The sequence below is a fragment of the Podarcis cretensis genome, assembly GCF_951804945.1.
Source record: "Podarcis cretensis genome assembly, chromosome: 4".
In the NCBI taxonomy this organism is placed as follows: Eukaryota; Metazoa; Chordata; class Lepidosauria; order Squamata; family Lacertidae; genus Podarcis; species Podarcis cretensis.
In genome coordinates this window covers 24,100,514-24,124,701 of record NC_137173.1, presented here as the reverse complement: position 1 = coordinate 24,124,701, position 24,188 = coordinate 24,100,514, and the positions used below count along the sequence as shown (strand labels likewise).

Genomic DNA, 24,188 nt, shown 5'->3' with positions numbered 1-24,188 from the left:
ACATTGATCTCAATATGGACCTATGAACTTTGGGTGTTCTATGACTTCTTTCAGGGGATGGTGTGGCTGCTTGAAGAAACATGAATGTTCTTGATGTTGCTGTTTGGCAAACTTCAAGTTTATTACCGTGAATTTATCATATGTAAAACAGATCTGCTGTCATGTAATTTGCAGTTCTGGGTTGTATCCAGTGATGGTTTTGCCATAGTTAGAACAGAAAGCACTTCTGCTTATGCAAATTGGGGTCCCCAGTTTTGTTGTTTTGCCTGTAATTTTCCTTCCCAAAGGCTGATCCATAGCAGAATGGAATAATGGAACACAACCAAAATTCTGTATCTAGACTCTTGTGGTTGCTGCAAAGGAAAAACCACAATTGAAGTCAACCCACTGTTTCTAGGCTCTGTATTTCAATCGGTATGAAGACGTGCTATTGATTTGTGTTTTTCTTGTTTCCTAGTGAATGTACGCAAGGTATATTTTGGGACAGTTATACTATGTGGAGTTGCAGGCAATCAACTACTGTACCAGAGGTAGTCGGGAATACAAAAGAAGGAATTATTTGAGGAGGGTAAGTAGCTTAAAGCTGCCAGAGATAAAACAAGAATGACATTTAAATTTAGAGTGTGGGTATTCTTTCTGGTGTGCTTGGACAGTAAATGGGTGCTTGTGATATAGAACCTGCCAGTCATCGCTCTTCTTTATAGAATAACAAGTGCTGTGTGGATTCCATGTAACTCATGACTTAATAGTGCAAGCATGAGTGCTATATGATGAAAAAATTGTAAGACTGTTAACAGATTTAAAATGAAACCAATAAATAATAATAATAATAATAATAATAATAATAATAATAATAATGCATTCTGAGCGGTTTCCAACATAATAAAAGCACAGAAAATATCAAACATTAAAAACTTCCCATTACAGGACTGCCTTCATAAAGTTTTGTAGATGTTTATCTGTTTGACATCTGATGGGAGGGTGTTCCCTTGGGTGGGCACCACTGCCAAGAAGGTCCTGTGTCTGGTTCTCTGTAGCATCCCTTCTCGCAGTGAGGGAACCACCAGAAGGCCTCCTGAGCTGGATCTCAGTGTCTGGGCTGGACGATGGAGGTGGAGATGCTCCTTCAGGTATACAGGGCTGTTTAGGTCTTTAAAGGTCAGCACCAACACTTTGAATTGTTCTCAGAAATCCATGGTACATGACCCCAGTCAAGCTTGCAAAGATATACCATGTGTCTGATAATAAATGTTGGAAGTGTAAAGATGCTGAAGGAACATTCTTTCACCTCTGGTGGACTTGCCCTAGAGTGAAGGTTTTCTGGGAAATGATTTATAATGAACTGAAAAAGGTATTTAAGTATACCTTCCTTAAGAAACCAGAGGCCTTTCTCTTGGGCATTGTTGGTCAGGGTGTGCAAAAGAAGGATCGAACCTTTTTTATGTACGCTACAACAGCAGCAAGGATACTCATCGCTAAAAGCTGGAAAACTCAAGAATTACCCACGCTGGAAGAATGGCAGATGCAACTGATAGACTATATGGAACTGGCGGAGATGACGGGCAGAATCCGAGACCTGGGAGAAGAACTGGTGGAGGAAGACTGGAAGAAATTTAAGGACTATCTACAAAAATATTGTAAATTGTATGATTGTTAAGAAAGATGTAAGATTAGCAAAAACATGGCTTCAACAAACTAGTTATAAAGAATATAAATTTAAATTCAATTGGAAGATGAAAAGATAAATTTGGGATAAGTAATATTTTATGATTAAGCTTCAATAAGAGTATGTTACACCCCAAAATTTGAGACATTAAATATTGGAAAATTATATTATATGAATTAAATCAAGTTAATAATTTGCTGGTAAAATTTATGTTTAGAAAGCAGGAACAAGAGATGTGAGGAAGTCCAAAGTTGAGAATGAAATGTGGATAATGGAAAATATTATGTTATTATGTATGTTTTTTATTGGTTATATAAAATTTAATAAATATTATTATTTTTTAAAAAAATGAATTGTTCTCAGAAATCCTGGGAGCCAATGTAGGTCTTTTAGGACTGGTGTTGTGTGATCCTAGCGGCTGCTCCCAGTCACCAGTCTGGCACCACATTATGTATTCACTTGAGTTATGAACAAATACATGGTGTGTAGTCTTTAAAATTTGTTTTGTATTTTAAATCTTGTGTTTTAAAGCAGTGGTTCACAATTAGCTAAGTACTGTAGACTCTGTTTTTTAAAGCCATGGACCCCTTACTTTTGAAAATTTTGATACCTTTATGGTAGTTTTTTGTTATGTGAATGGTGCCACAGATGGGGGGGGGGGGGCGCTGCAGACCACCAATTGGGAACCACAGTTTTAAAATGGAGTTGTAATTTTTATCTTGATTTTATTGTGGTTGTGGACTCTCCTTCCTTGGAGGTTTTTGAGCAGAGGTTGGATGGCCATCTGTCATGGATGCTTTAGCTGAGATTCCTGCATTGAAGGAGGTTGGACCAGATGACCCTTGGGACCCACCCTGGAACTCTTACGATTCTAGAAGATTGAACCTGTTTAACATTTCTGTATTTAAAGACAATAAAGCTAATAAAGCTTTAAACTGTAAATTTTTATTTTTGCTGAATTTATAAACTTTAGATATTTCTGGATACTTAGTTGAGTAGTTTCAGCTATTTACACGGGTAACATTGTTGCACTTCTAAATAAATAAGTACTTAACCCCCTACTTTGATATGATTGGAAATGGTTGAAGTTTGTGTGTGTACATTTAAAAAGCAGATACTGGGGGTTGGGGTGGGGGCAAGAATGTGTAAAGTTCAGCAGGGGTATGAAAGAAGGCCATAATAATAATAATAAATTTTATTTATATCCCGCCCTCCCCAGCCAAAGCCGGGCTCAGAGTAGCTAACAACAGTAAAACGATAAAACATTCTAAAATCATTTCATTATAAAATTAATTCCAATCAAATTAATGGCAACCATTGGGCTAAAAGTTCTGTGAGGATTGCCAAAGGAGGGAGTCAGGCTGTGCCCTGGCCAGCTAGAGGTACCATAGAGGTATCAAAATTCATTGCACCAAAAGTTTTGCAAATACCTATCTTGCTAGAGATGATTGTACAAACGTTTGGGGTTGTTGTTTTTTGTTCTTAACAGGCTGGATAAAGCTGAAAAATGTCATTCAACTTTCAGTTTGAAGAATGCTTCATGGAAATTTGAGCGGAAACTATTTGACTCCATGTACCATATTGATCTGCTCATTTACCTAAAAAAAATCCAGTATCCAGAACATTACGGAATGTTCTCATTAACTGCTTTCAAACAAAACTGGCCTGTTTTTACCTTATTTCCCCATACTCACTGCTGTTTTTCTCTATTCTGGTAAGTTATTTGGGGACAATATATCTTATCAGTCTATATGAATGGAACAAATGAATTTGTTGTTTCAAAAAAAGTACTACTGCAAAAAAGTACTACTGCTTTGTTTATAGTAATCAATATCCAGCTGGGATGATATACCTACTGAATATACTTACTTTCCCACCTGTTTCATAAATGCCTCTGGGGCAGTTCAGTAGAGCTTGTTTGAGGGAATCAGAAGCGCTCAAAGTTCAGGTATGGTCGTTCTAGCAGTTTTGATTTGAGGCTACACTTTCTGCTTTGTGCAGAAAGTTCATCCACACTGAACTGCATTCGTATCACAATGCAAATGCAACACAGATCATGCCCTGGTGGTAATCAAGATCGTTCTCCAGCCAAAAAGGACCCAAAGTAGAAAGTGCAGCACTTTACAATTATTACAACATGTAGACAAATCAATCAAGTGGCCCACCAGGAGCTTCAGCAATTTTCAAATGATAGGGGGAAGTTAGGTAACCACCAATGTGAGACACTCACATAAGTACTATCAAAGGTGTTAACAACTGGAATTTCCTTTGGACAAAGTATTTATAGATAGTAATGCTTTGAACAAATATGGGAAAGCTCAAGTTTTATGTTCCACAACATATACCAGATTGAAGCTGCCTTTTGGGACTTACATATTTCACACAAATTTCATTTCTCATTTAAAAGTTGCAGTACTTCCTATAATTTTTCTGCATGTTCACTGACACTTCTTGATACACAATAGGAAGAGTTTCAATATGAAGTTTTATAATTCATACAGCTTACATTTCATTAGTACAGAAATGCTGCTAGCCAATAAAATTGTGTCCATTTATTAGGACACTAGATGAATCCTTTAGGGAGTGAGGAGATAATATAAGTCTATAAATATGGTCTGCCTTAAAAAAAACAATTTGAAAGTATCTGTTAAAAGTTTAGTTATGCAAAGAAGTACAATTACAGGGGTTTTTTATTCAGGCTTAACCACAACCACCGCCATTGATAAGCCACAATATCTTAGTTACCACCAGTCTTTTATTAAGGCAAAAGCCTATCTATATTCCTGTATTTAAACTGCAATAGCAAATATAGCTCTGCCTGCTTTAAAAAAGCGTTAATTTAAATACAAACACTGAAGTAGGACAAAATTTAGCATCTACAATCAAGAACCAGACTTTTAAAAAGGTCTTCATCATTCTAAGGGTTTTGCACCACTTCACACTGTGCAAATGCTGAAATATGCTGTCTGACTTTGAAACGTAGAATTACAATCATTGGCACAAATACCTATATACAAACAAAATAAAACCATCTTGTCCACTTAAGCAGCACATGGCTGCTAACCTGCTCAAGAATTCACATGTAAAATGGAGGCCAGGTAAAAAAGAAACGGATTGAACCAATTGTCAGAGTCCTGACTGCACCAGGAGTTCCCAAGCTGCTTGATCAGTCAAAAAGGAAGAAGTAAACAAATACTTCCAAGAAAATAACTGCATCAACAGCATGAAGTTCATTAGCTTATGGCAGCTGCACTCTGTATGCACCTATCAGCAGCTTCACCTGTAAGGGAAAAAATGCCATTGACTATCCATCCAGTTAAATGCTGAAAAGGCATGGATGACATACTCACAAGTACATGCATGTTCTCAAAGCCCTGCTAGCTTCACTCTCAACAGTAATTAAAGTATGGGTTTAGTTATTTTGCACAATGAACACAGGTATATTAAAACGTTCTGATGGATGAAGCAACTCCTAGTCTGAGGGCCCTATGAAAACTACTTCATCACACAGTCTTGCATTTTGTAACCACAATACACTTTGGGGACCCTGTCAGGGTGAAAAAGCAGGTATTTTAAAATTATTTTAAAAAATATTTTAAAATACAGACTAGTTTGATAATTTAGTAAAGGAAGATATTATGTATTGTTGTTTTATTATGCCTTTTGTCTGTTTTTTATTTTTGTGAACCGTCCAGTGATCTTTGGATGCAGGGCAGGGTACACATTTAATTAATAAACATATCCGCATTGTTTCCAACCACTTCACGAACTGAGTAGATTAACTGAACTCGTTGGTGATGACTAACTTAAGCTGATTTATTTCCTTAGCTCTACTGAATGTGAGTTGGTGTACATGCACCTGGACTTGCATTTCTCACCTTGGCAGTAGGAGCTTCCACCAATCGTATGAAGAGTTTGTTAAGGCCTGGAATAGGACTGAAGGAGTAAATGAAGTGACTGTCCTAAAAATAAAAAAGAAAGAAAAGAGCAAATTATTCTTTGCCCACGTCACAATATTATGCTCCTGGTTAGCTAGAAAAGCTGCAAGAGAACCATCAACTTTTCAACTGCAACCCCTTTTTGAAGTGTGTATGTGTGTGTGTGTGACTTAAGCTGAGCAAAGACCCAATGGTGGCCATAAGTTTAATGGGAAACAAAGAAGAACGCTGCTGTTGCTGCAGCAACATCACATTCTTGTATGTTTCCCTCCCTGCTTGTTCCCCCAAGCAGCCTCGCATTGAATTTTATAACAAACTCTAATGCCATGTCTGGGAGTTCTGGCACGATGGAGAGCACACGGAAGTTTTCAGAGACAGATGGCAGGGGTGGCAGTGTGAGAGACATCTGAAGATGGGTCCGGGTCTCACCATGTTCTTACAGACTTAGGCTTTAACAAGCTACAATGATAGACCCATTGCTAGCTCTTAGTCATAACAGCTATATAAAAGCTCAGGGATAGTATGCTACCCCTTGCGGGTAGCTGGGAAGCAACAGGAAGAGGGCTACTGCCTTCATGCCTTATTTATAAGCTGCTCTCTGAGGCATCTTGCCACAGTGGGAATAGGATGCTAGATGAGGTGAAGCTTTGGTCTGGTTCAACAGAGCTGTTGCGTTCTTAACTGGTTTTGATCCCTGGAATTCTTAACGTGGGTGGAGATGAGCTTAAAGGCTTCCTTTCGTAAGTCCCTGTGAAGAGAGGTGGAGCTCGTCTATAGCCCTGCCAATTCTGTTGGGCAGACACTGGCAGGGGACTTAGCGAAGGGTTGTCTTTGTAGCTGCTCACATTAAAGGAGCCCAGAACAGGGAGGGTGTGAGGCTGGGCAGAATTGGCACCAATGCCAGAGTAATATTAATTAGCCTAGCCACTCACCTGGAACATCCGCGAAGAGAAATGCTCATTCCACGAAGGATGAAAAGCTCTGTGGGGCTGGGAGGGAGGGTGAGAGGATGAGAAGGAGGCAACGGGTAACTTGGCTACTCTAGGTATTGAGCTATAGGGCAGAAGGGAGCAAGACCTCCACATCCTGCTCATTCTTATTTACTATTACTATTATTACAGTACTTATAGCCCGCCTTTCCTCCAAGGAGCGCAAGATGGCACAAATGGTTCTCCACCTCCATTTTATCCACACATCAATGCTGTGAGGTAGCTTATGCCGAGATACTGTGCCTGACTCAAAGCAAGCTTCACAGCTGAGTGGGGCTCTGAATCACGGTCTCATTAGTGCAATAGGTAAAGGTAAAGGGACCCCTGACCATTAGGTCCAGTCGTGACCAACTTTGGGGTTGCGGCGCTCATTTCGCTTTATTGGCCGAGGGAGCCGACGTTTGTCCGCAGACAGCTTCCAGGTCATGTGGCCAGCATGACTAAGCCGCTTCTGGCGAACCAGAGCAGCGCACGGAAACGCCATTTACCTTCCCGCTGGAGCGGTACCTATTTAGCTACTTGCACTTTGACGTGCTTTCGAGCTGCTAGGTTGGCAGGAGCAGGGACCGAGCAACGGGAGCTCACCTCGTTGCAGGGATTCGAACCGCCGACCTTCTGATCGGCAAGTCCTAGGCTCTGTGGTTTAACCCACATCGCCACCCGCGTCCCATTAGTGCAGTACTAACCACTAAACCACACTGGCACACAACAGGGTCCTAGGAAGAGAGATGATTTTTATCTTCCTGCAACATGTCACTTGCAAAGCAGTTGCAGATGTCTGCTGCCCACCTCACCATCTGATATTCGAAGTAAATACAGCTTTAAAAACCACCACCGTGGACTCTGCTTAGATCCGCAGATTTTCCCCTACTTCAAAATACACTTATTGGGGTAAGCAACAGGGTCAACTAAGAGCTGTGCCCAAAGTGCCTAGGATGAAGTAGAAAGAAAATCTGAACCCCATTTAATTTGAATTTGCTTGTGCTTTCAAAACCAGAAAAAAAAACTAAATGGGGAACTCTGTTGTTAACAGAACTCTTAAGAAGTACGGAAATGTTCCAGAGCTTGCTATTTCCCTCCCATTTGATAAGCTAGCATTAGGGAAATGTTTACTTGATGCTATATATGAAAGTTAAGCTCCCTTTTTACATAAAATCATAGGTAATCCTACTAGTCCCTTGGGGAAAAAATCCAAAGTGTATAGTAAGCCAACTTTTATTAGGGCCAACTAATATGTTACCAAGTAGAAGAAGAAGAGTTTGGATTTGATATCCCGCTTTATCACTACCCAAAGGAGTCTCAAAGCGGCTAACATTCCCCTTTCCCTTCCTCCCCCCACAACAAACACTCTGTGAGGTGAGTGGGGCTGAGAGACTTCAGAGAAGTGTGACTAGCCCAAGGTCACCCAGCAGCTGCATGTGGAGGCGCAGAGATGCGAACCTGGTTCACCAGATTACGAGTCCGCTGCTTTAACCACTACATCACACTGGTAGTAAGCAAGCTTTAAAGTTCTCCAGAATAATTCGTCTATATGCAAATCAAAATTTGGGGGAGGTGGACAAAAAGCTGGGAATGATGTTGAAACACAAAAATCTTACTATTTGAAGTTGTCTTAATACAGGAAATGTTAGGCAACTTCTATTAATAGCTGCTAGGTGCAAAAAGATTTCAGGATGCACCAACTGGTATAAAAAAACCAAAGGCTATTTCCCTATTAAGCAAAGGCTGTCATGAAGTAGGGAGAGAGTTCCTTGTGGAAAGGCGCTTGGGGTGCCCTTTATGCAGCAGGGCCAAAGCTGGCACACTTCCTCTCATATTTTTCCTCAGGAGAGGCCTGCAGGGCTTACACTGGGGTGGGGGTTGAGGCTATACTGCCCAGCAAGGCCAGCCAAAAACTGCAGGCAACATTGGTAGGAATACAGAGCCAGGACGTTACAAGTAAGAGGGTCAACATTATCTATACCCCCAACTGATACCTCTCAGGTTTGAAAATTTTCCAAGGCATTTTGCTGAGCTAAAAGTGCTTATTAAACCAGTAAGCAATACTAAAACAGCATTTAAGGTGCGCTGACACATTCTGTTTGACATCACAAAGTATGAAACTCTGGAGAACAGGCTTATATCCAAGGTCTAAAGATTTACCTGAACAATAACATTAATAAGGAATGATGGGGCTTTCAGAATTTTCTGATACCCTCAAAAGCTATCATGCCAGCCATCAGCCTTTAGTTTAAAACTCTTTAATTTAATGGATTTAATTCATTTTACTCTTACTGTATTGAGTCACCTGTACACTTGTTAGAAACAACCGTGATTAAGAAGTATACAAATGGTTGATATATATAGATATATTTTTATAAGCAAATATGTCTGGTATAAATAACAGAATCACAGAGTTGGAAGTGATCCCAAGGGTTACCTAGTCCAACCTTCTACAATGCCGGAATCTCAACTGAAGCATCCATGACACATGGCTACCCAACTTTATATTTCTGAATAATTGTTATATGGTCAGTGAAGAACATGAAACATTTACCAAAAAGACAGGGAACTGGAATTTATCATTCAGAACCACAGCTTGTACACCGCATGGTCCACAGAGCCGAGCAGCAACAAGTTTACCGCAGAAGTTTGCATGGAAAATAAATAAAAGAATGCCAGAACCTGTGTAAAAGAAACAACCATGCATTAAAAGAATACAATACAAACGATGAATTGCCACTTCCGTGAGGAAATGCTTAAAATCTGTCTCAACAAGCAAATGTTTGAAAAGCCTGAGATTTTTACTTAACTGTGGGTAACATACTTAAATACCAACAGTCTGATCAAAACTGATCAGATGACTCAAAGAATCTGTAATACCTAATAAAAGTTTGGAGAAAGACAGAGACTCAAAAAATCCTCATGGAAGAGGATAAACTGGTGACACATCCTGGATTACATTGTTCTTATACTAAGCCCTCAATTTACGCAGGGGTTATGTTTTGTGGATCGCACCTAAAGCCAAAATCACGTACAGTCAAAACATATAGTACAACGGTGGGTGGGACTGTCAAAGTCTTTTTTACTGGACACCTATCCCCTTTTAATTCCCCTTCCAAGTGTGTAAATCTTAATGTGCACATATTAAATGTGCATAAGTTGTGGGCTTAATCTATTGAATAGCTGGACAAATTCCCTCCATCCACCCTTGTAAAACAACTATCCCTGTTACAAATCAGAAAGAGGTACTCTGGACAGCAAATCCTGAACTGGTTTTTTTTGAGATGCTAAGTATCTGTTTCCATTGCCAATCCTGAAAAGCACATGATTGCCAGACAAGGAACAAACAAAATAAAGCAGCCGCATTTCATTTTGGCAACTCTAGTTCTTGTTCCCTACCATTTGGTTCCAATAATTTTACTATAATATTTGGATATGCTTTTTTCTCTCTCAGGCCATAATCTCTCTACTGCCAGAAGAATCAGGTAAGCTCAGTGTTTCAGCTACCCAGAGATTAAAGCATAAATGTTGCTATTAAGCACAACTTAGACTGTTTCTGATCTGCCCAGAGGGTGGGTGGACTCTCGCTCACTCACACACAGTTCAATGTTCGAAGAAAGAATGCCTTCTCATACAACCTTCAGGCACATTCTGCGGGGGTTTATAGGTGAACTCTGAAGAATAATCTGGTCCCTCACAAAGCCGATGACATGCAATATCAAGCACAGGTTCCATCAAAATAAGACGGGCTTCAAAGTATTCCTTGATTGTGTCTTCTGCCACTCGCGAGAGTCTAAACAAGGAAAGACAAAGTCAAGCTGTTGACATTAAAAGAAAAGGTAAAGGTACCCCTGCCCGTACGGGCCAGTCTTGACAGACTCTGGGGTTGTGCGCCCATCTCACTTAAGAGGCCAGGGGCCAGCGCTGTCCGGAGACACTTCCGGGTCACGTGGCCAGCGTGACATCGCTGCTCTGGCGAGCCAGAGCCGCACACGGAAACGCTGTTTACCTTCCCGCTGGTAAGCGGTCCCTATTTATCTACTTGCACCCGGAGGTGCTTTCGAACTGCTAGGTTGGCAGGCGCTGGGACCGAGCAGCGGGAGCGCACCCCGCCGCAGGGATTCGAACCGCCGACCTTTCGATCGGCAAGTCCTAGGCGCTGAGGCTTTAACCCACAGCGCCACCTGCGTCCCCATGTTGACATTATAATGTATGTAAATAAATTATAGTTACCCTTTTTTCAGTATCATATCTGTTATAAACACAAAACCTTGACTACTGCTTCAAACTAGCAGTTGACACAATTTTGTTCTCAACCATTTCTAGTTGAGTAGCGTAAATCCAACGCCATACAGAAGCTCTGGACAGATTTTTATTACAAAGTGTTTTGATTTTAAAATATGGCATTATGCGTATGCACTTCCATTGTGCTTTTAAAACTTCATACAGGAAGAGCAAAGCCCAAATAATCCATCAACAAAGGAAAATATAGTTAGTCAGGGCAGCATCTTCCAAACTACTAACCAACAGTGAAAGAGAAAAAATATCTCACTTTATAGCCAGTGTGTGGAGCCCTTTTCCTCACTAGCTGTTGCTGAACTACAACTCCTATCATCCACAGCTATTGTCCATGCTTGCTGGGCTGATGGGAGATGCAGTTGAGCAACATCTGGAGGGACAAAGCTTCCCCACACCTGACTTATACTGATGACGTTCAGTACCTCAGCCATAGCCTACATACTTTGCACCCTTACGTTAGCTAATGAATAAGCCAACTTGGCTTACAAATGTACAACACTGCCTTATTTGGAGTCCACTTAGCTGAATAAGTTGATGCCTATGGTTTTAAGCAGGAGCCTTCCCCAGCCTGACTGGGAGGAGCCTATGGATTAAAATGTAAGGCCCTTTGTATAACTGTGCTATAGTACCTCCTCGAACTGAAGTGTAAATTTTATTCTTCAGCAAATTCCATTAGCTGTATCTGTTGGGTTTATCCAGAACCTTTGGCAAGGCCCTGAAACCTGCTGCGAATTTTCTAGGCAAAACTACTATTCCCTTGGGTCTAGTACACTTCCAAGTACCAGATCCCTTTGTAGCAGAGTATCATGCAGCTTCCAAGTGTGTAGGAGTTCAAAGTCTAAGATGGAATGTAGAAATAAATCACAGGAAACAATTCAGAACAGACAGAAGGTGGTTGTTTTTTTTACTGTTGTTCTCAAGTTGCAAACTATACAATCATCTATCAGATCCCTGATGGAGGTTCAGCTTAAATGCTCAAGGCCTAGCCCTAAAAGCTGCCAGATCTTCTCGCACATCTTCACACTATGAGAACTCAGATCAGACTAAACACCTCTCTGTCCAGCCCAGAAGCCACGCATGTTAGAACATTCTTGGAGTGACCTTGCACCTGTTGTAAGCAAACTTCGCTTTGCACAGTTTCTGGAACTTCACACAGTGTTGTTTCTTGGAGTGAATGACTCCCATCCCATCCATACCTCTATACAGCTGTTGTATTTCTGAATTTTAATATTTTAACCTGTCCTGAGAGAATTCTGTCCAGAAAGCAAGCCTGTAAATACTTTAAACATACTAAAGGACTTGCCAGTTTCCCTTCTTTAAAAACCAACTTAAATATAGTCCTTGATTCGCTGGGGAAATTGAATCATCTCTCAAGCAAGTACTTACGTAGCCAAGTGACTTGTGAGGAGTTCTTGTACTTGTAAGTTATTATACTGTTTGGCAAAATGAAGGGCACTGGTCTGATGCTTTGATGAAATGTTGCAGTCTGCTCCACTTTCAATCATGAGACGCACAAGATCGTAGTTCCCTCTCCTGCAAGCCTGCGAGTGGAAGTGGAGAAAGCAACAGCAAAGGCACACCATTATTTACGAAGTATTCTGGAGTAGGAATTCTCATGCAAAGAAAGGAAAAGAAAGTATTCCCTTATGAGGTTTTAAAGACCTTTCAGGTAGAGACCACACAGTCCAAATAACAGCACCAGTTCTATGTCAACCTTCACTCAATCTTAGGGGAAGAGAGAATGTGACTGAGAAGCAACCTCACTCTAGATGGTTGGGGTGGAGTGAGAACAGCTGATAGCCTTGCCCTCCATGAATCTGTGTAATCCTCTTCTGAAGCCATCAAAGTTGGTGGCCACCACTACCTCCTGTGGGAACAAGTTCCCAGTTTAACTATGCATTCTTTCTTTTATCTTAATTCAGTTTTACGGGACGTCCACTTGTCCTAGTGTTACAAGAGAGCAAGAAAAACTTTTCTTTATCTCAGGGTTTCCCAAACTTGGGTCTCCAGCTGATTTTGGACTACAATTCCCATCATCCCTTACCACTGATTCTGCTAGCTAGGGATGATGGGAGTTGTAGTTCAAAACCAGCTAAGACACAAGTTTGGGAAACCCTGCTTTATCCACTTTCGCCCTGTCATGCAGAATTTTACAAATTTCTGTCTTATAGCCTCCTACTTGCCTTTTCTCTAAACTTAAGGTCCCAAATGCTGCAATCTTTCCTTAAAGGATAATTGTTCCATTCCCTTGATCAATTTGGTTTCCTTTTTCTGGACCCTTTCCAGCTCTATAGTATTCTATTCGAGGCCAGGCAACCAGAACTGGACATGAACAAGTTAAAAAGAAAAGGTCCCAATACTGATGAAGTTGTTCCCATCAATGTCAATAGGTCAATCCTGAGTAAAACTTAGTTGAGTATATCCAGTTTTAACAAAAATTTTCAAATTTACTCCTCATAAGACAGGTAAACAGGGCATACCTTCATTAAAGCTGTTTCACCATTATTTTGCTGCAAATTTACATATGCTCCAGCTTCCAGAAGGATGGCTGCAGTAGTTAGGTTGTTCTATAAGAAAAAAATAATGGTTAAAGTATGAATAGTCTGAACCTAGATAGAATGTTGAAAGCAGAGAATTTTAGTACAGCGAAGAGCCATAAAAACTAACTTAAGGCAGTCCTGTAATAGGCATAGATATATTTAAATAAAAGTTTTCAGAAACCAGTTCTATTCTGCAGGACTGTCTATAGCAAACTGTAGTGCCAATGATAGCCATCGAGTGATACCTATGCCTCCAGATAAAAATGTGATAATTTTAAAAACATCTCTAAAAACATCCTTCAGATGTTTTGTAATATAATTCCCATCAGTCCAAACCAGCAAGAAGCCTGATCAACAGACTTGTAACATAATCTCATAATTTTAGGGTGCGTATCCCCTGAAAATTCAAACAAGACACTGGAAAATCAGTTTCTTTAAAACAGTAACCAGATACAGGGACTAACAAGTACTGTAGATCCTGGAGTCTGGAAGCCTCAGCAGTCCAATCATCCTGCTACAGACCAACTTTTAATTTCTTATTCCAAACAAGCAACATTAAACAAATGAGAAGAGCTTTTAAAGAAATGTCCTCAATTTAAAGGAAAGAGGCAGACAGAAAAGAAACTCACCTTTTCAGCTGCTAGAATCAATGCAGTTGTTCCATTTTTTTGTTTACAATTAACTTTTGCTCCTTTCCTGATGAGAAGACGGATGATGTCATCATGACCTCCTGCAGCAGCGAGCATTACAAGAGTCATTCCACTAGCATCCTGAAACAGTGGTATATTATTGTTTGGGTTTTGGTGACATTTTTCTAAGATACAACAGGACCAAATGTTCCATTAGCAAAAGGTAATTCACAAAGCTGCTTGATGTTCCCTCTTCAATGCTTAAGCTTTTTCTTCAGGCAGCCACAGATGGGCAGGGTATAGTAAAATTATTATCATTACAGCAAAGAAAACAGGGACAATTTTTTTCATACTTCATTAGACTACTGAGATGATGGAATTCATACCCCAGGTTATTATTTTTAATGTTTATACTTTATTTTAGAATTTTATTCTGTAGATTTATAATCTTCTCTTTGATTGGTATCTTCAGCGTAGCTCACAACATTTATCAAAAACATGCATTAAAAACCATACACTTGGACTCTGGTTTCATTTTTACATTAGTTACCAAAAGACTGCAGAAGGCAATGTAGTTTAATCTACATTAAATACAACACTACTGTGTCACCTGCATGTACAAGAAATTTGTTGAGTTAAATGAACTACTGAAATGAAAAATGATTAAATTCCTGTTGTATTTTATACAGAGATCATTAAACTATCTATTTAACAAAAGCTTACCTCCTGATCAAGATTATATTCTTCATTTGAATTAAGTGCCATTTTCACCACAGCATACTGTCCATTTTTAACAGCATCACGCAGCTGAGCTAAAAGTAAATAGGTTCAACAGTTCAATTTCAAAACTAGAGGTATGAAGATGCTCTATCTGTCTCCACACAAACATATCCCTCTATTAGCTTATCTAACTATTTACGCTCCACCAACCACAAATAAAAAGTTGAGGAACATAAGACACATAAGATTTTTAACACAGAAAAAAAATTCTGCAATATATATATATATATATATATATAAATATCTAAGGGTAAGTTCAATTTTCTAAAATCTAGCAACTTATTATCAAAAAATTAGAACCTTCCAATAAAAGAACCAACAGAGACTCTGGAGGTTGTCTCAAAAGGGATTATGAAATGGGATATACCATTGCTTCTTTAGCCTCCTGATATTAATTGCATTTAAAGAGAACATGAAACACTGACTCCACCTCTCTGTTATTTACAAGGGTTTTGTTATATCCGCCATCTAAAAGTTTTGAGGGCAAGGCATTTGTTACTGACCAGGTGATATAGCTTCAGCTGCCGAGTCATTCTCATCTTCTCCATCAAGATGCTTTTGAAAGTCCTCCAGCGTCAGCCGCTCTAACTGCATGTCCATGCCCAAATTCACAGTTTGCTGCTTTGCATCTACGAAGTTTGAATTTTTAGGGGGGGGGGGGAGAGAGTGAGACAACTTTGTCATCACCAACTAAATCAGAGCCTCTGCAGACATTTTATACCCTTTCTATCTATCCTTCTCTAAGTCAAACAGAACCATAATACACAGTGAACTATAGGCTGGAGGGCCAATAAAGTGAAGCTTCATCCAAGATTGACCCAACCTGCCTGGGTTCACCCAGATGGTGCTCACCCTCTGCTGGATGGATCTGCACTCCTGAAGATAAACGTTTGCAATCTGGGGCATTGATCCATCTTAGTGGATCATTTATTATCCAAGCAGAAATGGTATCACAATTGCATTCCAAGTTCACGTTCCTTGGCAGATGATCCCATAATCAGACCCAAAGCATCAACTCATAATTGCAGTCTTGCCCTTAGCCACTCTTGAGTTATGAGAGAACACTGGAGAAACCACTGGAATTCCCTGGAATACTGAACTGCTCAAGATGTAGATTTTGAGATTCAAAGGGGCTTCCGACTAAGAAGTCTCGGCAGCAGGAAATAGAAAGACCAAAGTATACCTGGTTTTGGAGAATGGGCTCTGTCAGAATGTAAAACGGGGTATGACAGGGAAGTAAAGCAGAGTATGTAATTCTGAGCCATCTGAGGCCCAAGTATGTGGGAATTTTTCAAGTGTTCAAAACAAGTTCTTTAAGCCAGAGGACATAACTAGAACCTGTACTTAGCAAAGAACTCAAACTCAAGTGATCTATGTTGTTGTTGTTTTTATCTTTCGTCCTCTACTTCACACTTCCTACATACCAGAATTGTCCTCAATGACATCATGGTCCCCCTCTGCTGCAATATAAGCCCAGGTATCCGTCTCATCCCTTGTGCTTCTGCTATGTGGTTGTTTGTCTTTTGATTTGAATGCCTCTGAAGATCTGTAGTCCTGCCCCGATTCTTCTCTCTTCCGGTTGTCCAAGTATTCATTATTTTCTTCTGAAGAAATGCTAAACCCACCAAGTGCACTCTTGACCTCTTTCAAACCTACAACACAGTTAGCAAGATCATTGCCAATGGCACAGTTTCACTGGGTATAAAGCCTACCATAAACAAAATCTTTTTATATCTCACAGCACAACCTACTTCATCAAAAAGTGAAAGTCACTTTCTAATTACATTCCAAGGATATTAGATACATTTTCAAGCTGTTCAAAGTCAAGACATTTTGAAACTGCTTAATTTATAGTTCATGTGAAAAGGATTTTGGGGTCTTAGAAGACCACAATCTTAACATGTGTAAACAGCAGCAAAAAAGGCTAATGTTATTCTAGGCTGCATCAACGGACGTATAGTGTCCAGATAAAGGGAAGTAATAGTACCGCTCTATTCTGCCTTAGTCACACCTCACCTAGAGTACTGTGTCCAGTTCTGGGCACCACAATTTAAGAAGGATATTGACAAGCTGGAATGTATGCAGAGGAGGGTAACCAAGATGATCAAGGGTCTGGAAACCAAGCTTTATGAGGAACAGTTGATGAAGTTGGGTATGTTTAGCCTGCAAAAGTGGAGACTGAGAGGAGATACGATAGCCATATTTCAAGACCATATTTCAAGGGATGTCACATGGAATATGGAGCAAGTTTGTTTTCTCCTCCTCTGTAGGATTTGAAACAATTGATTCAAGTTAAAAGAAAGGAGATTCCAACTAAACACCAGGCAGAATTTTCTGACAGTAAGAGCTGTTCAACAGTGGAACGGACACCCTCAGAAGGTGGTGGATTGTGTTTCATTGGAGGTTGGCCATCTGTCATGGATGCTTTAGTTAAGATTCCTGCATTGCAGGGGCTTAGATTAGATGACCCTTGGGGACCGTTCCAATTCTACAATTATCTGGTTCTATGGAAAAAAGATTGGGTGGCATTCAATTAAGATGTACTCAGAGTGGACCCACTGAAATCAATGGCCCTAACTTGGTCATGCACATTAATTTTGATGAGCCTGCTCCAAGTAAAACAACCTTTACTTTTTTAGCTTTTGAAAGGCCTTCAAAATTTATTATGAACAACTTGATGAAGCTTAAAAATATCACCCAAGTACTGGTGCTTATTTATGATGATACATTACTTTAGTATACACGTACAAGTTTCAAAAATATATTCTGCATTGTTTTACTAAACTGACTAGAACATAATAGCACCAATGTGCTAGAGTCTTCAGATTAGATCTCCCGGCCTGCATACATTATTTGGAAATTTAAGGTTGGGAACAATCAATTTCCCCTGACTATCAAGGTATTTGTACAATATTACCTGGGCAAGGCAGTAAGAAAATATTGCATAACAAAAATAATTAATTCGCTAGTTTCGCATATGGAATGTTGTCAAAATGAAACTTAATTTTACACACTGGAAAGATATCAGCATGAAATAATTCAGGACCAAATATAACTAAACTGAACATGGTTGCAATATAAAGCATAACTTTAACAGCGGCAAATTGCATACTGTACTGTACATAACTCTGGGTGGATCACACTGATGTTCTAAAATGACTTTAGAGATTACACACTTACTTTTCAATCCCTTCACATCTTTTTTGCCTTTTTCCTCCTTTTCAGAGACAAGCCTTTTCAGAAGCTTCTCTTTTGATTCACTTTTTTTGGTTTCTTTTTCCTGGAAAAGAACACTAAATATACAAAGCAGGTTCTTAAATGCTTAATGGGAACAGAAGCTAAGAAACCTTGAAACTTTTGTACTTAACCTTCTGCTTTGTTAATAACAAAAAGAGCAAGGCTTGGATATTAACTTGTAGATACTCTAAGAAGAAGTAAACATGTTCTCAATGGCCAGTCTATTCCACCTAAAGTTGGCAGTCATTAAAAATAAAATTGAGATGTATTTTAAGATGCTTAAGGATTCATGCAATGACCACAATCCAAAAAGCTGCTCTTAGGTGCACTTGAGGGTTTAGACCTGTTTAGTGAGAATCTTTGATCTTTTTTGAACAGATTCATTAGCTTTAAAAATGGTTTGCCATACTGGAGATAAAAAACAACAAAAACAGCACAGCACTATTAATGCCCTTTCCTTAAAAAACACTCAGTTCCCAAAGACCTGCATGTTAATTGCATTTAAGCCATTAGTTTGGCTCTAAAGCCACTAAAGAGAATTGAACATGATTTGAAGTGCCTAGAAAAGTTAATTAAGAAAAGCAGAAAGGGGCAAAAAGATGTCCAGAAAAGGGCACAAAGTAAACTATAAAACCTTTGAGTATGCATTATCCACTTTAGATTACCTTAGATAAAGTGCTTCTTTCCTTTGGGATGTCATCAGTATTCGGCTCACTTTTAAAGATATTCTTCTTGCTCTCTGTGTTCCCTCCTTTACTGTATTCAGAATCCAGGATGAATTTTTCGAACACATTCTCACCTATGGAATGCTGAAAAGACCTTTCTTTCACCTTCTCCTCATCTGCTCTCGTATTTACATTCTTCTCTTTGCTTTCAACAGCAGCTGACTTTAGAGAAACATCCTTGGCATAGGAAGGGCTTGACTTAGTCTCTTTGATTTTCAATTTTGAATTATTGCTTACTTCCCCTGCTGAATCAGTGGACTTGTGTCCTCGTTCATCAGCAGACAGTTTCACACCTTTCTGCAAGGGAGCAGGTGTAGCTGGCCTCTTATTGTCAGCCTCAGCTTTTACTTTATCTGCCATCTTCTGCTTTTTGTGTGCATTTTTTCTCTCCAAATTCTTGTCCACTTTTCTACTGTCCTCAAGTTCTTCGGACTTTATGTGTTTCTTCTTTTTCCTCCTAACCCTTACTTCAGAACTATCCTCTGAGCTTGCTGAACTGTCTAGCTGCCAAGCTGAAACCCTGGGCACATTTTCTTCTTCCAAGGGGTCTTTCCCAGCAGATGTCTTCTGTTTCTCCCCACTGCTGTCTGAATCGAAATCTGGAGTTTTGAAATCTGCAACTTCAGAAAATAAATCTTCCAGCATGCTAGATTCAGCATCCAACTGTTGCGTACTGAATTTTCCCTTTTGCAAAGATTTATTCTCTTTAGGCTCCTCTTTCATTTTTTTCTTTCCATCTTTGATTTCTCCCTTTTTTTTACTGGTGTCTTTTAGATCTTCTCTCCTCTGCTTTTTGGAATCTTTTGTATCTTCCTTTGAATCTGAAGTCCTTTTCTTTGGTTTTGAATCTGAAGCCAAACTATCAGAGGAATTCTCACATTCTAGTGCAGGTTTTTCTTTACCTTTTGCTGATTTAGACTTTTTCTTTTGCATTTCATCTTGGCTTTTGTCCTCCTTCTCTTTGTATTTTTTCTTTTTCTTCTTTGGAGACATGTCTCCTTTTGTATCACTTTGCCAGTCACTGTCTGCTTCAGAATCTGCTTCAAAAAGATCATCATTTAAAGGCAGCTTCTAGAGAAGAGAAGGAAAGTTGATTTAGTGATCTAGTGCCTAATTAAATGGACAAATCTGGATTAATGGCACTCTAAAGTTGACTGTTGCTTCCAAGGATTTTGTTTTGAGTAAAAGAACTGAACTGAACTCATGGTCCTTTCATACAAAAGTCCAATCCTGGTTACTCCCCCAAACTTTCTTAATTTCAGCAGTATAGTTTAGGGCAGAGTGGGAAGTCACTCTGCTGTTATTGTTCAGAAATCGTTACTGATCTACTGCCTATCACTCAGAGATCCACTAGTAGATCCCAATCTACCTCTTGCTCATCCTTGCCCTACAAGAGGACAGAATCCAAAGGCCATCGAAGGCACAGCCAAGGGCTCAGATGCTTCTAGTAGCATTTTTTTACTATTTTCTCTTTGACGAGGCATACTACACATTACCATATTTTTCGCCCCATAGGACGCACTCCCCCCATAGGATGCACCTAGGTTTTTTTTTTTGGGGGGGGGGAATAAAGAAAAAAAATTATTTCCCTCCCAGGCCCGAGCTTCCCCCGACCCCAGCCCTGAGAACAGCCTGCTATCCGCAAGCCTAGGGAGCCCGGTGGGAAGTCGCCCCAGTCTCCCCAGGCCTGCGGAGAGCTGCGCAAAGCCCGGGCGCGCTCTTCAGCGCGCCCCAGGCTTCGGAATGCAGGCAACTTTGCGCCGGGCTCCCGAGGGCTGCGCAGAGGTGCGCGAAGCCCGGGACTGCAAGCAGCTCTGTGTAGCTCTCGGGAGCCTGGCGCGACTTTGCACCGGGCTCCCTAGGGTTGCGCAGAGCTTCCTGAAGCTTGGAGAGCGAGAGGGGAGCGAGGAAGCCTGCATTCGCCCCATAGGACGCACACACATTTCCCCTTCATGCGTCCTATAGGGCGAAAAATACGGTAACTCTAAAAGGAGCCTGTTTCAAGAAACCCCAGCCACCCTGAGCTGTGTAGAACTAAGATGCATGGTTCTTTAGTCTAAAACTGTAACTCCTAAAACGCATTTAACAAATGTTCAAAATCTGTGTGATTCTCAGCTAACAAAAATGAATATGTTACTAAAAAGAACTAAGTCCTATTGACTTCAGTGGATTTACTCTCTATTAAATGTGGTTTTATTATTGCAGTCTTAAATAAAAAGGTAATGATGAGCACTACCCTCTTCCTTATTAAAATGAATAATTGCTTTGGAGCACAGTGAAAATGTGCAGATTTCACAAGGATCAAGATGACCAAACTAATTTCCTTTGTAACAAACAAGCAAAATTTCTATTTGAAGATTCCTTCCTCCTCACAACAGATGCTGATAGAATTTTCAGTAAGTAGTATCTGACCAAAGGGGTCTGTAGAAACATCAAGGGTATCAAATATGCACATAATAAACTAAGGCTATTTTAAAAACCACTACAGTGGTACCTCAGGTTAAGAACTTAATTCGTTCTGGAGGTCTGTTCTTAACCTGAAAATGTTCTTAACCTGAAGCACCACTTTCGCTAATAGGGCCTCCCGCTGTCGCCGCTGTGCAATTTCTGTTTTCATCCTGAAGCAAAGTTCTTAACCCGAGGTACTATTTCTGGGTTAGCAGAGTCTGTAACCTGAAGTGTCTGTAACCAGAGGTACCACTGTACAGGAAAAGAACCACCATAGTTCATCAAATAATGAAATGCTTTCTCCCAACTAAAGTAATAGGAGCAGATTATATTAATGATAGGTGCATTTTCAATCATAATAAATCATCCTAAGCAGGCAACTGATTAACCCTGAAGACAGTAATTACAGACAACAGTTATCTCACTACGCAGAATTTTACCAAAACAGAAGGGAGAAAACCACACAGCCCCCCAAAAGCCCGATTTCAGTTAAAAGGGTAATGCCCTTTATGATGGGGGGGGGGGTACAAAATAAATTCCTTAGTGGTAGATAAAAATTGAAATCAAACATACCTGTATCTCTTTTTTAACAGGTTTAGGCTTAGAATCCACTATTTTCTTTCGGAACTCAAGCAGCACTTCTCTACAGTCTTCTAAATGTTCTTCAGGTTCCCATGTATCATCATCTGGGGAATATCCTTTCCACCGTACTTTGTATAGTATTTTACCCTAACAAAGCAAAGAAAGTTAGTAAGCACATGGCGTAGTAAGAACAACAACAGCTACTTATTTATACCCTGTCCATCTGACTGGGTTGTGACAACCACTCTGGGTGGCTTCCAACTCAATATAAAAATACAACTAAACACCAAGCATAAAAAAGTTCCTGATACAAGCTTGCCTTCAGATGTCTTTGGAAAGTCATGTAATTGGTCATCTCTGACATCTGATGGGAGGGCATGCCGCAGGATGGGTACCACTACCGAGAAGGCCCTCTGCCCGGTTCCCTGTAACTTCACTTCTCGCAGTGAGGGAACAGTCAGAAGGCCCTCAGAACTGAACCTCAGTGTCCGGGATGAACGATGGGGGTGGACATGTCCCTTCAGGTATACAGGGCCAAGGCCATTTAGGGCTCAGCACGAACACCTATGGTCCTGGCAGCTGCTCCCAGTCACCCGACTGGCAGCCACATTCTGGATTATTTGTCATTTCTGAATCACCCTTAAAGGTAGCCCCATGTAAAGTGTATTGCAGCACTCCAAGTGCGAGATAATCAGAACGTGTACCACTCTGGTGAGACAGTGTGCAAGCAAGTAGGGTCTCAGTGTTGGTTTTTGTGTGTTGCCACTGTGCAGTGCTCTTGGAGTCACAAGACTCTGTTTTGCATTCCAGAGATTCCAGGCTGTTGGAAGTCTCACGGAAGACAGGAGACGGATGGGATGTTACTGGTTTCCTGTTCCTTTGTTTCAGTTGCTCTCTGCTTTCAGAGAGAGCATATTTCTTTTCTGTCTGCGTAGTTAGGAATAAAAATCTTTGCAATGCAGCTCAAACTTCTCGTCCTTCCCTGTTGCTGGATACTCTGTGTAATGAGGGAACATGCCTGGAGTCTTATCAGAGGCTCAGGTCATTAATCATCGTGGGAGGCGATTCTGAAGGACTCAACTGGAGGTTGAGCTTTTCCAGCTCGGTCGAACGCAAGTCTGACACTCAGCAGATATTAACAGTATAATGGGGCATAGCCAGGATTTATTTCAGGGGGGCAGGCTTTATGCGGGGGGAGGGGGGGCAAACAGAGTTATCTGTGATACAATTGATCAGTTAAGTATTTTTTATTTACTTAATTGGGGGAAGCTGCTTCCCACCCCTGGCTGCACCCATGAATGCACTGGCTCACTGACTGGTTCATATATGGCTAAAGTTCTCTCTGTTTCTCATGTGTTTTGTGGGGGGTGGGGACAATGAATGTATCCATTCATTGATGAAATGTTGGGCGCTGAGTGTGTGCACGCACCATGGATTTGAGGGGCAATATCCAATTTTTCACAGGGTCTCAAACTGCAAGTAAAACTGCCACAATCCTCACCCACAAAATTGCTGTCAATTCCTACAGTGCCAATGTGGATAGAAGATCAAAAGTATAAGCGTCGTGTTCAAAAGAGGGTTGTTGTTTTTTTAAAGCAGGGCCTGACTACCTCTGGAAACAGAACAAGACAATATTTGCATCCAATATAACATACTGCCACCTGCGGGGGGGGGGGCTCTCAGACCAGCTGTTTTGCATTGGGCTGCAGAAAGAGGAAAATAGGTACGAGGCATTTAACAAGGATGCGATGAAGAAGTGTAGGCCTCTTGAAAGGGGAAGATGAAGAGGTCCGCGCCGAAAAGAAGGCGGCGTTTTAATACGGAATGGGCAGTTTTAAGGGCGGGAACTGAGCGCATCCTAACCCTCACAAAGTTGGTGCGCCTACTTCTCCATGACGCTGTTTATGCTTTAAATGATTAAAAAAACCCCACATATATCAAATGCCCGCCCTTTTCGTGCCAGCTACACATCCCGGGGCAGTTTGTGTCCCAACTGCGCGCTAAAAGTCAACAGGAACAGCCCGGCAGCTGCAAGGCAGAGCATCCTGCTGCAAGGCAAAGGGAAAGCGCCCTGCCAAGACCGTCGCTGCCTTCTCAAGGCCCGACCCCCCTCCGGACTCACGTCTTCGGTTTTCACGTCGAGGATCTTCTCCACCTCATAGACGTCCTCATCATCTTCGTCGCTGTCGCCGCCTCCCCCCGCTGTAGTCCCCGCTCCTTCTCCTCCTGCAGCCGCCTTCTCCTCCTCCTCAGCCCCACTCACGACGGCCGCCGCCATGTTGGAGCCGAACGTTCCAGCGGCGTCTGTGAGGAGAAGCTGCTGCGTTCGCCTCTCCCCTCTCCTCACGGCTAAAGGCAACAAAGCGGCCTAGC

The 24,188-nt window shown here is 40.9% G+C and overlaps 2 protein-coding genes across 8 annotated transcripts in view; one reads left to right on the top strand and one right to left on the bottom strand.

Annotated features, from left to right (window-relative positions):
• Positions 1-5,426, top strand: part of PSPC1 (paraspeckle component 1) — a 63,547-nt gene extending 58,121 nt beyond the window's left edge. For both annotated transcript variants that reach the window (XM_079973845.1, XM_079973846.1), the window contains one exon: positions 458-5,426. The gene's annotated coding sequence lies outside the window, so the exon portion shown is untranslated. The remainder of the gene's footprint in view (positions 1-457) is intronic.
• On the bottom strand, positions 103-24,188 carry MPHOSPH8 (M-phase phosphoprotein 8; the record flags this gene model as incomplete). Of its 6 annotated transcripts, none has more annotated exons than XM_079973499.1 (15): positions 23,938-24,188; positions 21,807-21,962; positions 18,726-19,856; positions 18,004-18,103; positions 16,248-16,475; positions 15,327-15,452; positions 14,767-14,855; positions 14,044-14,184; positions 13,355-13,441; positions 12,261-12,415; positions 10,214-10,368; positions 9,130-9,257; positions 6,537-6,593; positions 5,545-5,628; positions 103-353 (listed from the first exon to the last, which is right to left on the bottom strand). In XM_079973499.1, the coding sequence occupies exons 1-15, from the start codon at positions 24,091-24,093 to the stop codon at positions 231-233; spliced, it is 2,916 nt and encodes a 971-aa protein (XP_079829625.1). In that variant the 5' UTR covers positions 24,094-24,188. The 6 variants fall into 6 exon arrangements, with proteins under 6 accessions (XP_079829625.1, XP_079829626.1, XP_079829628.1 ...); XM_079973502.1 differs by lacking the exon at positions 103-353 and adding an exon at positions 4,404-4,946 and having other exon boundaries at positions 23,938-24,186; XM_079973500.1 differs by lacking the exon at positions 6,537-6,593 and having other exon boundaries at positions 23,938-24,187.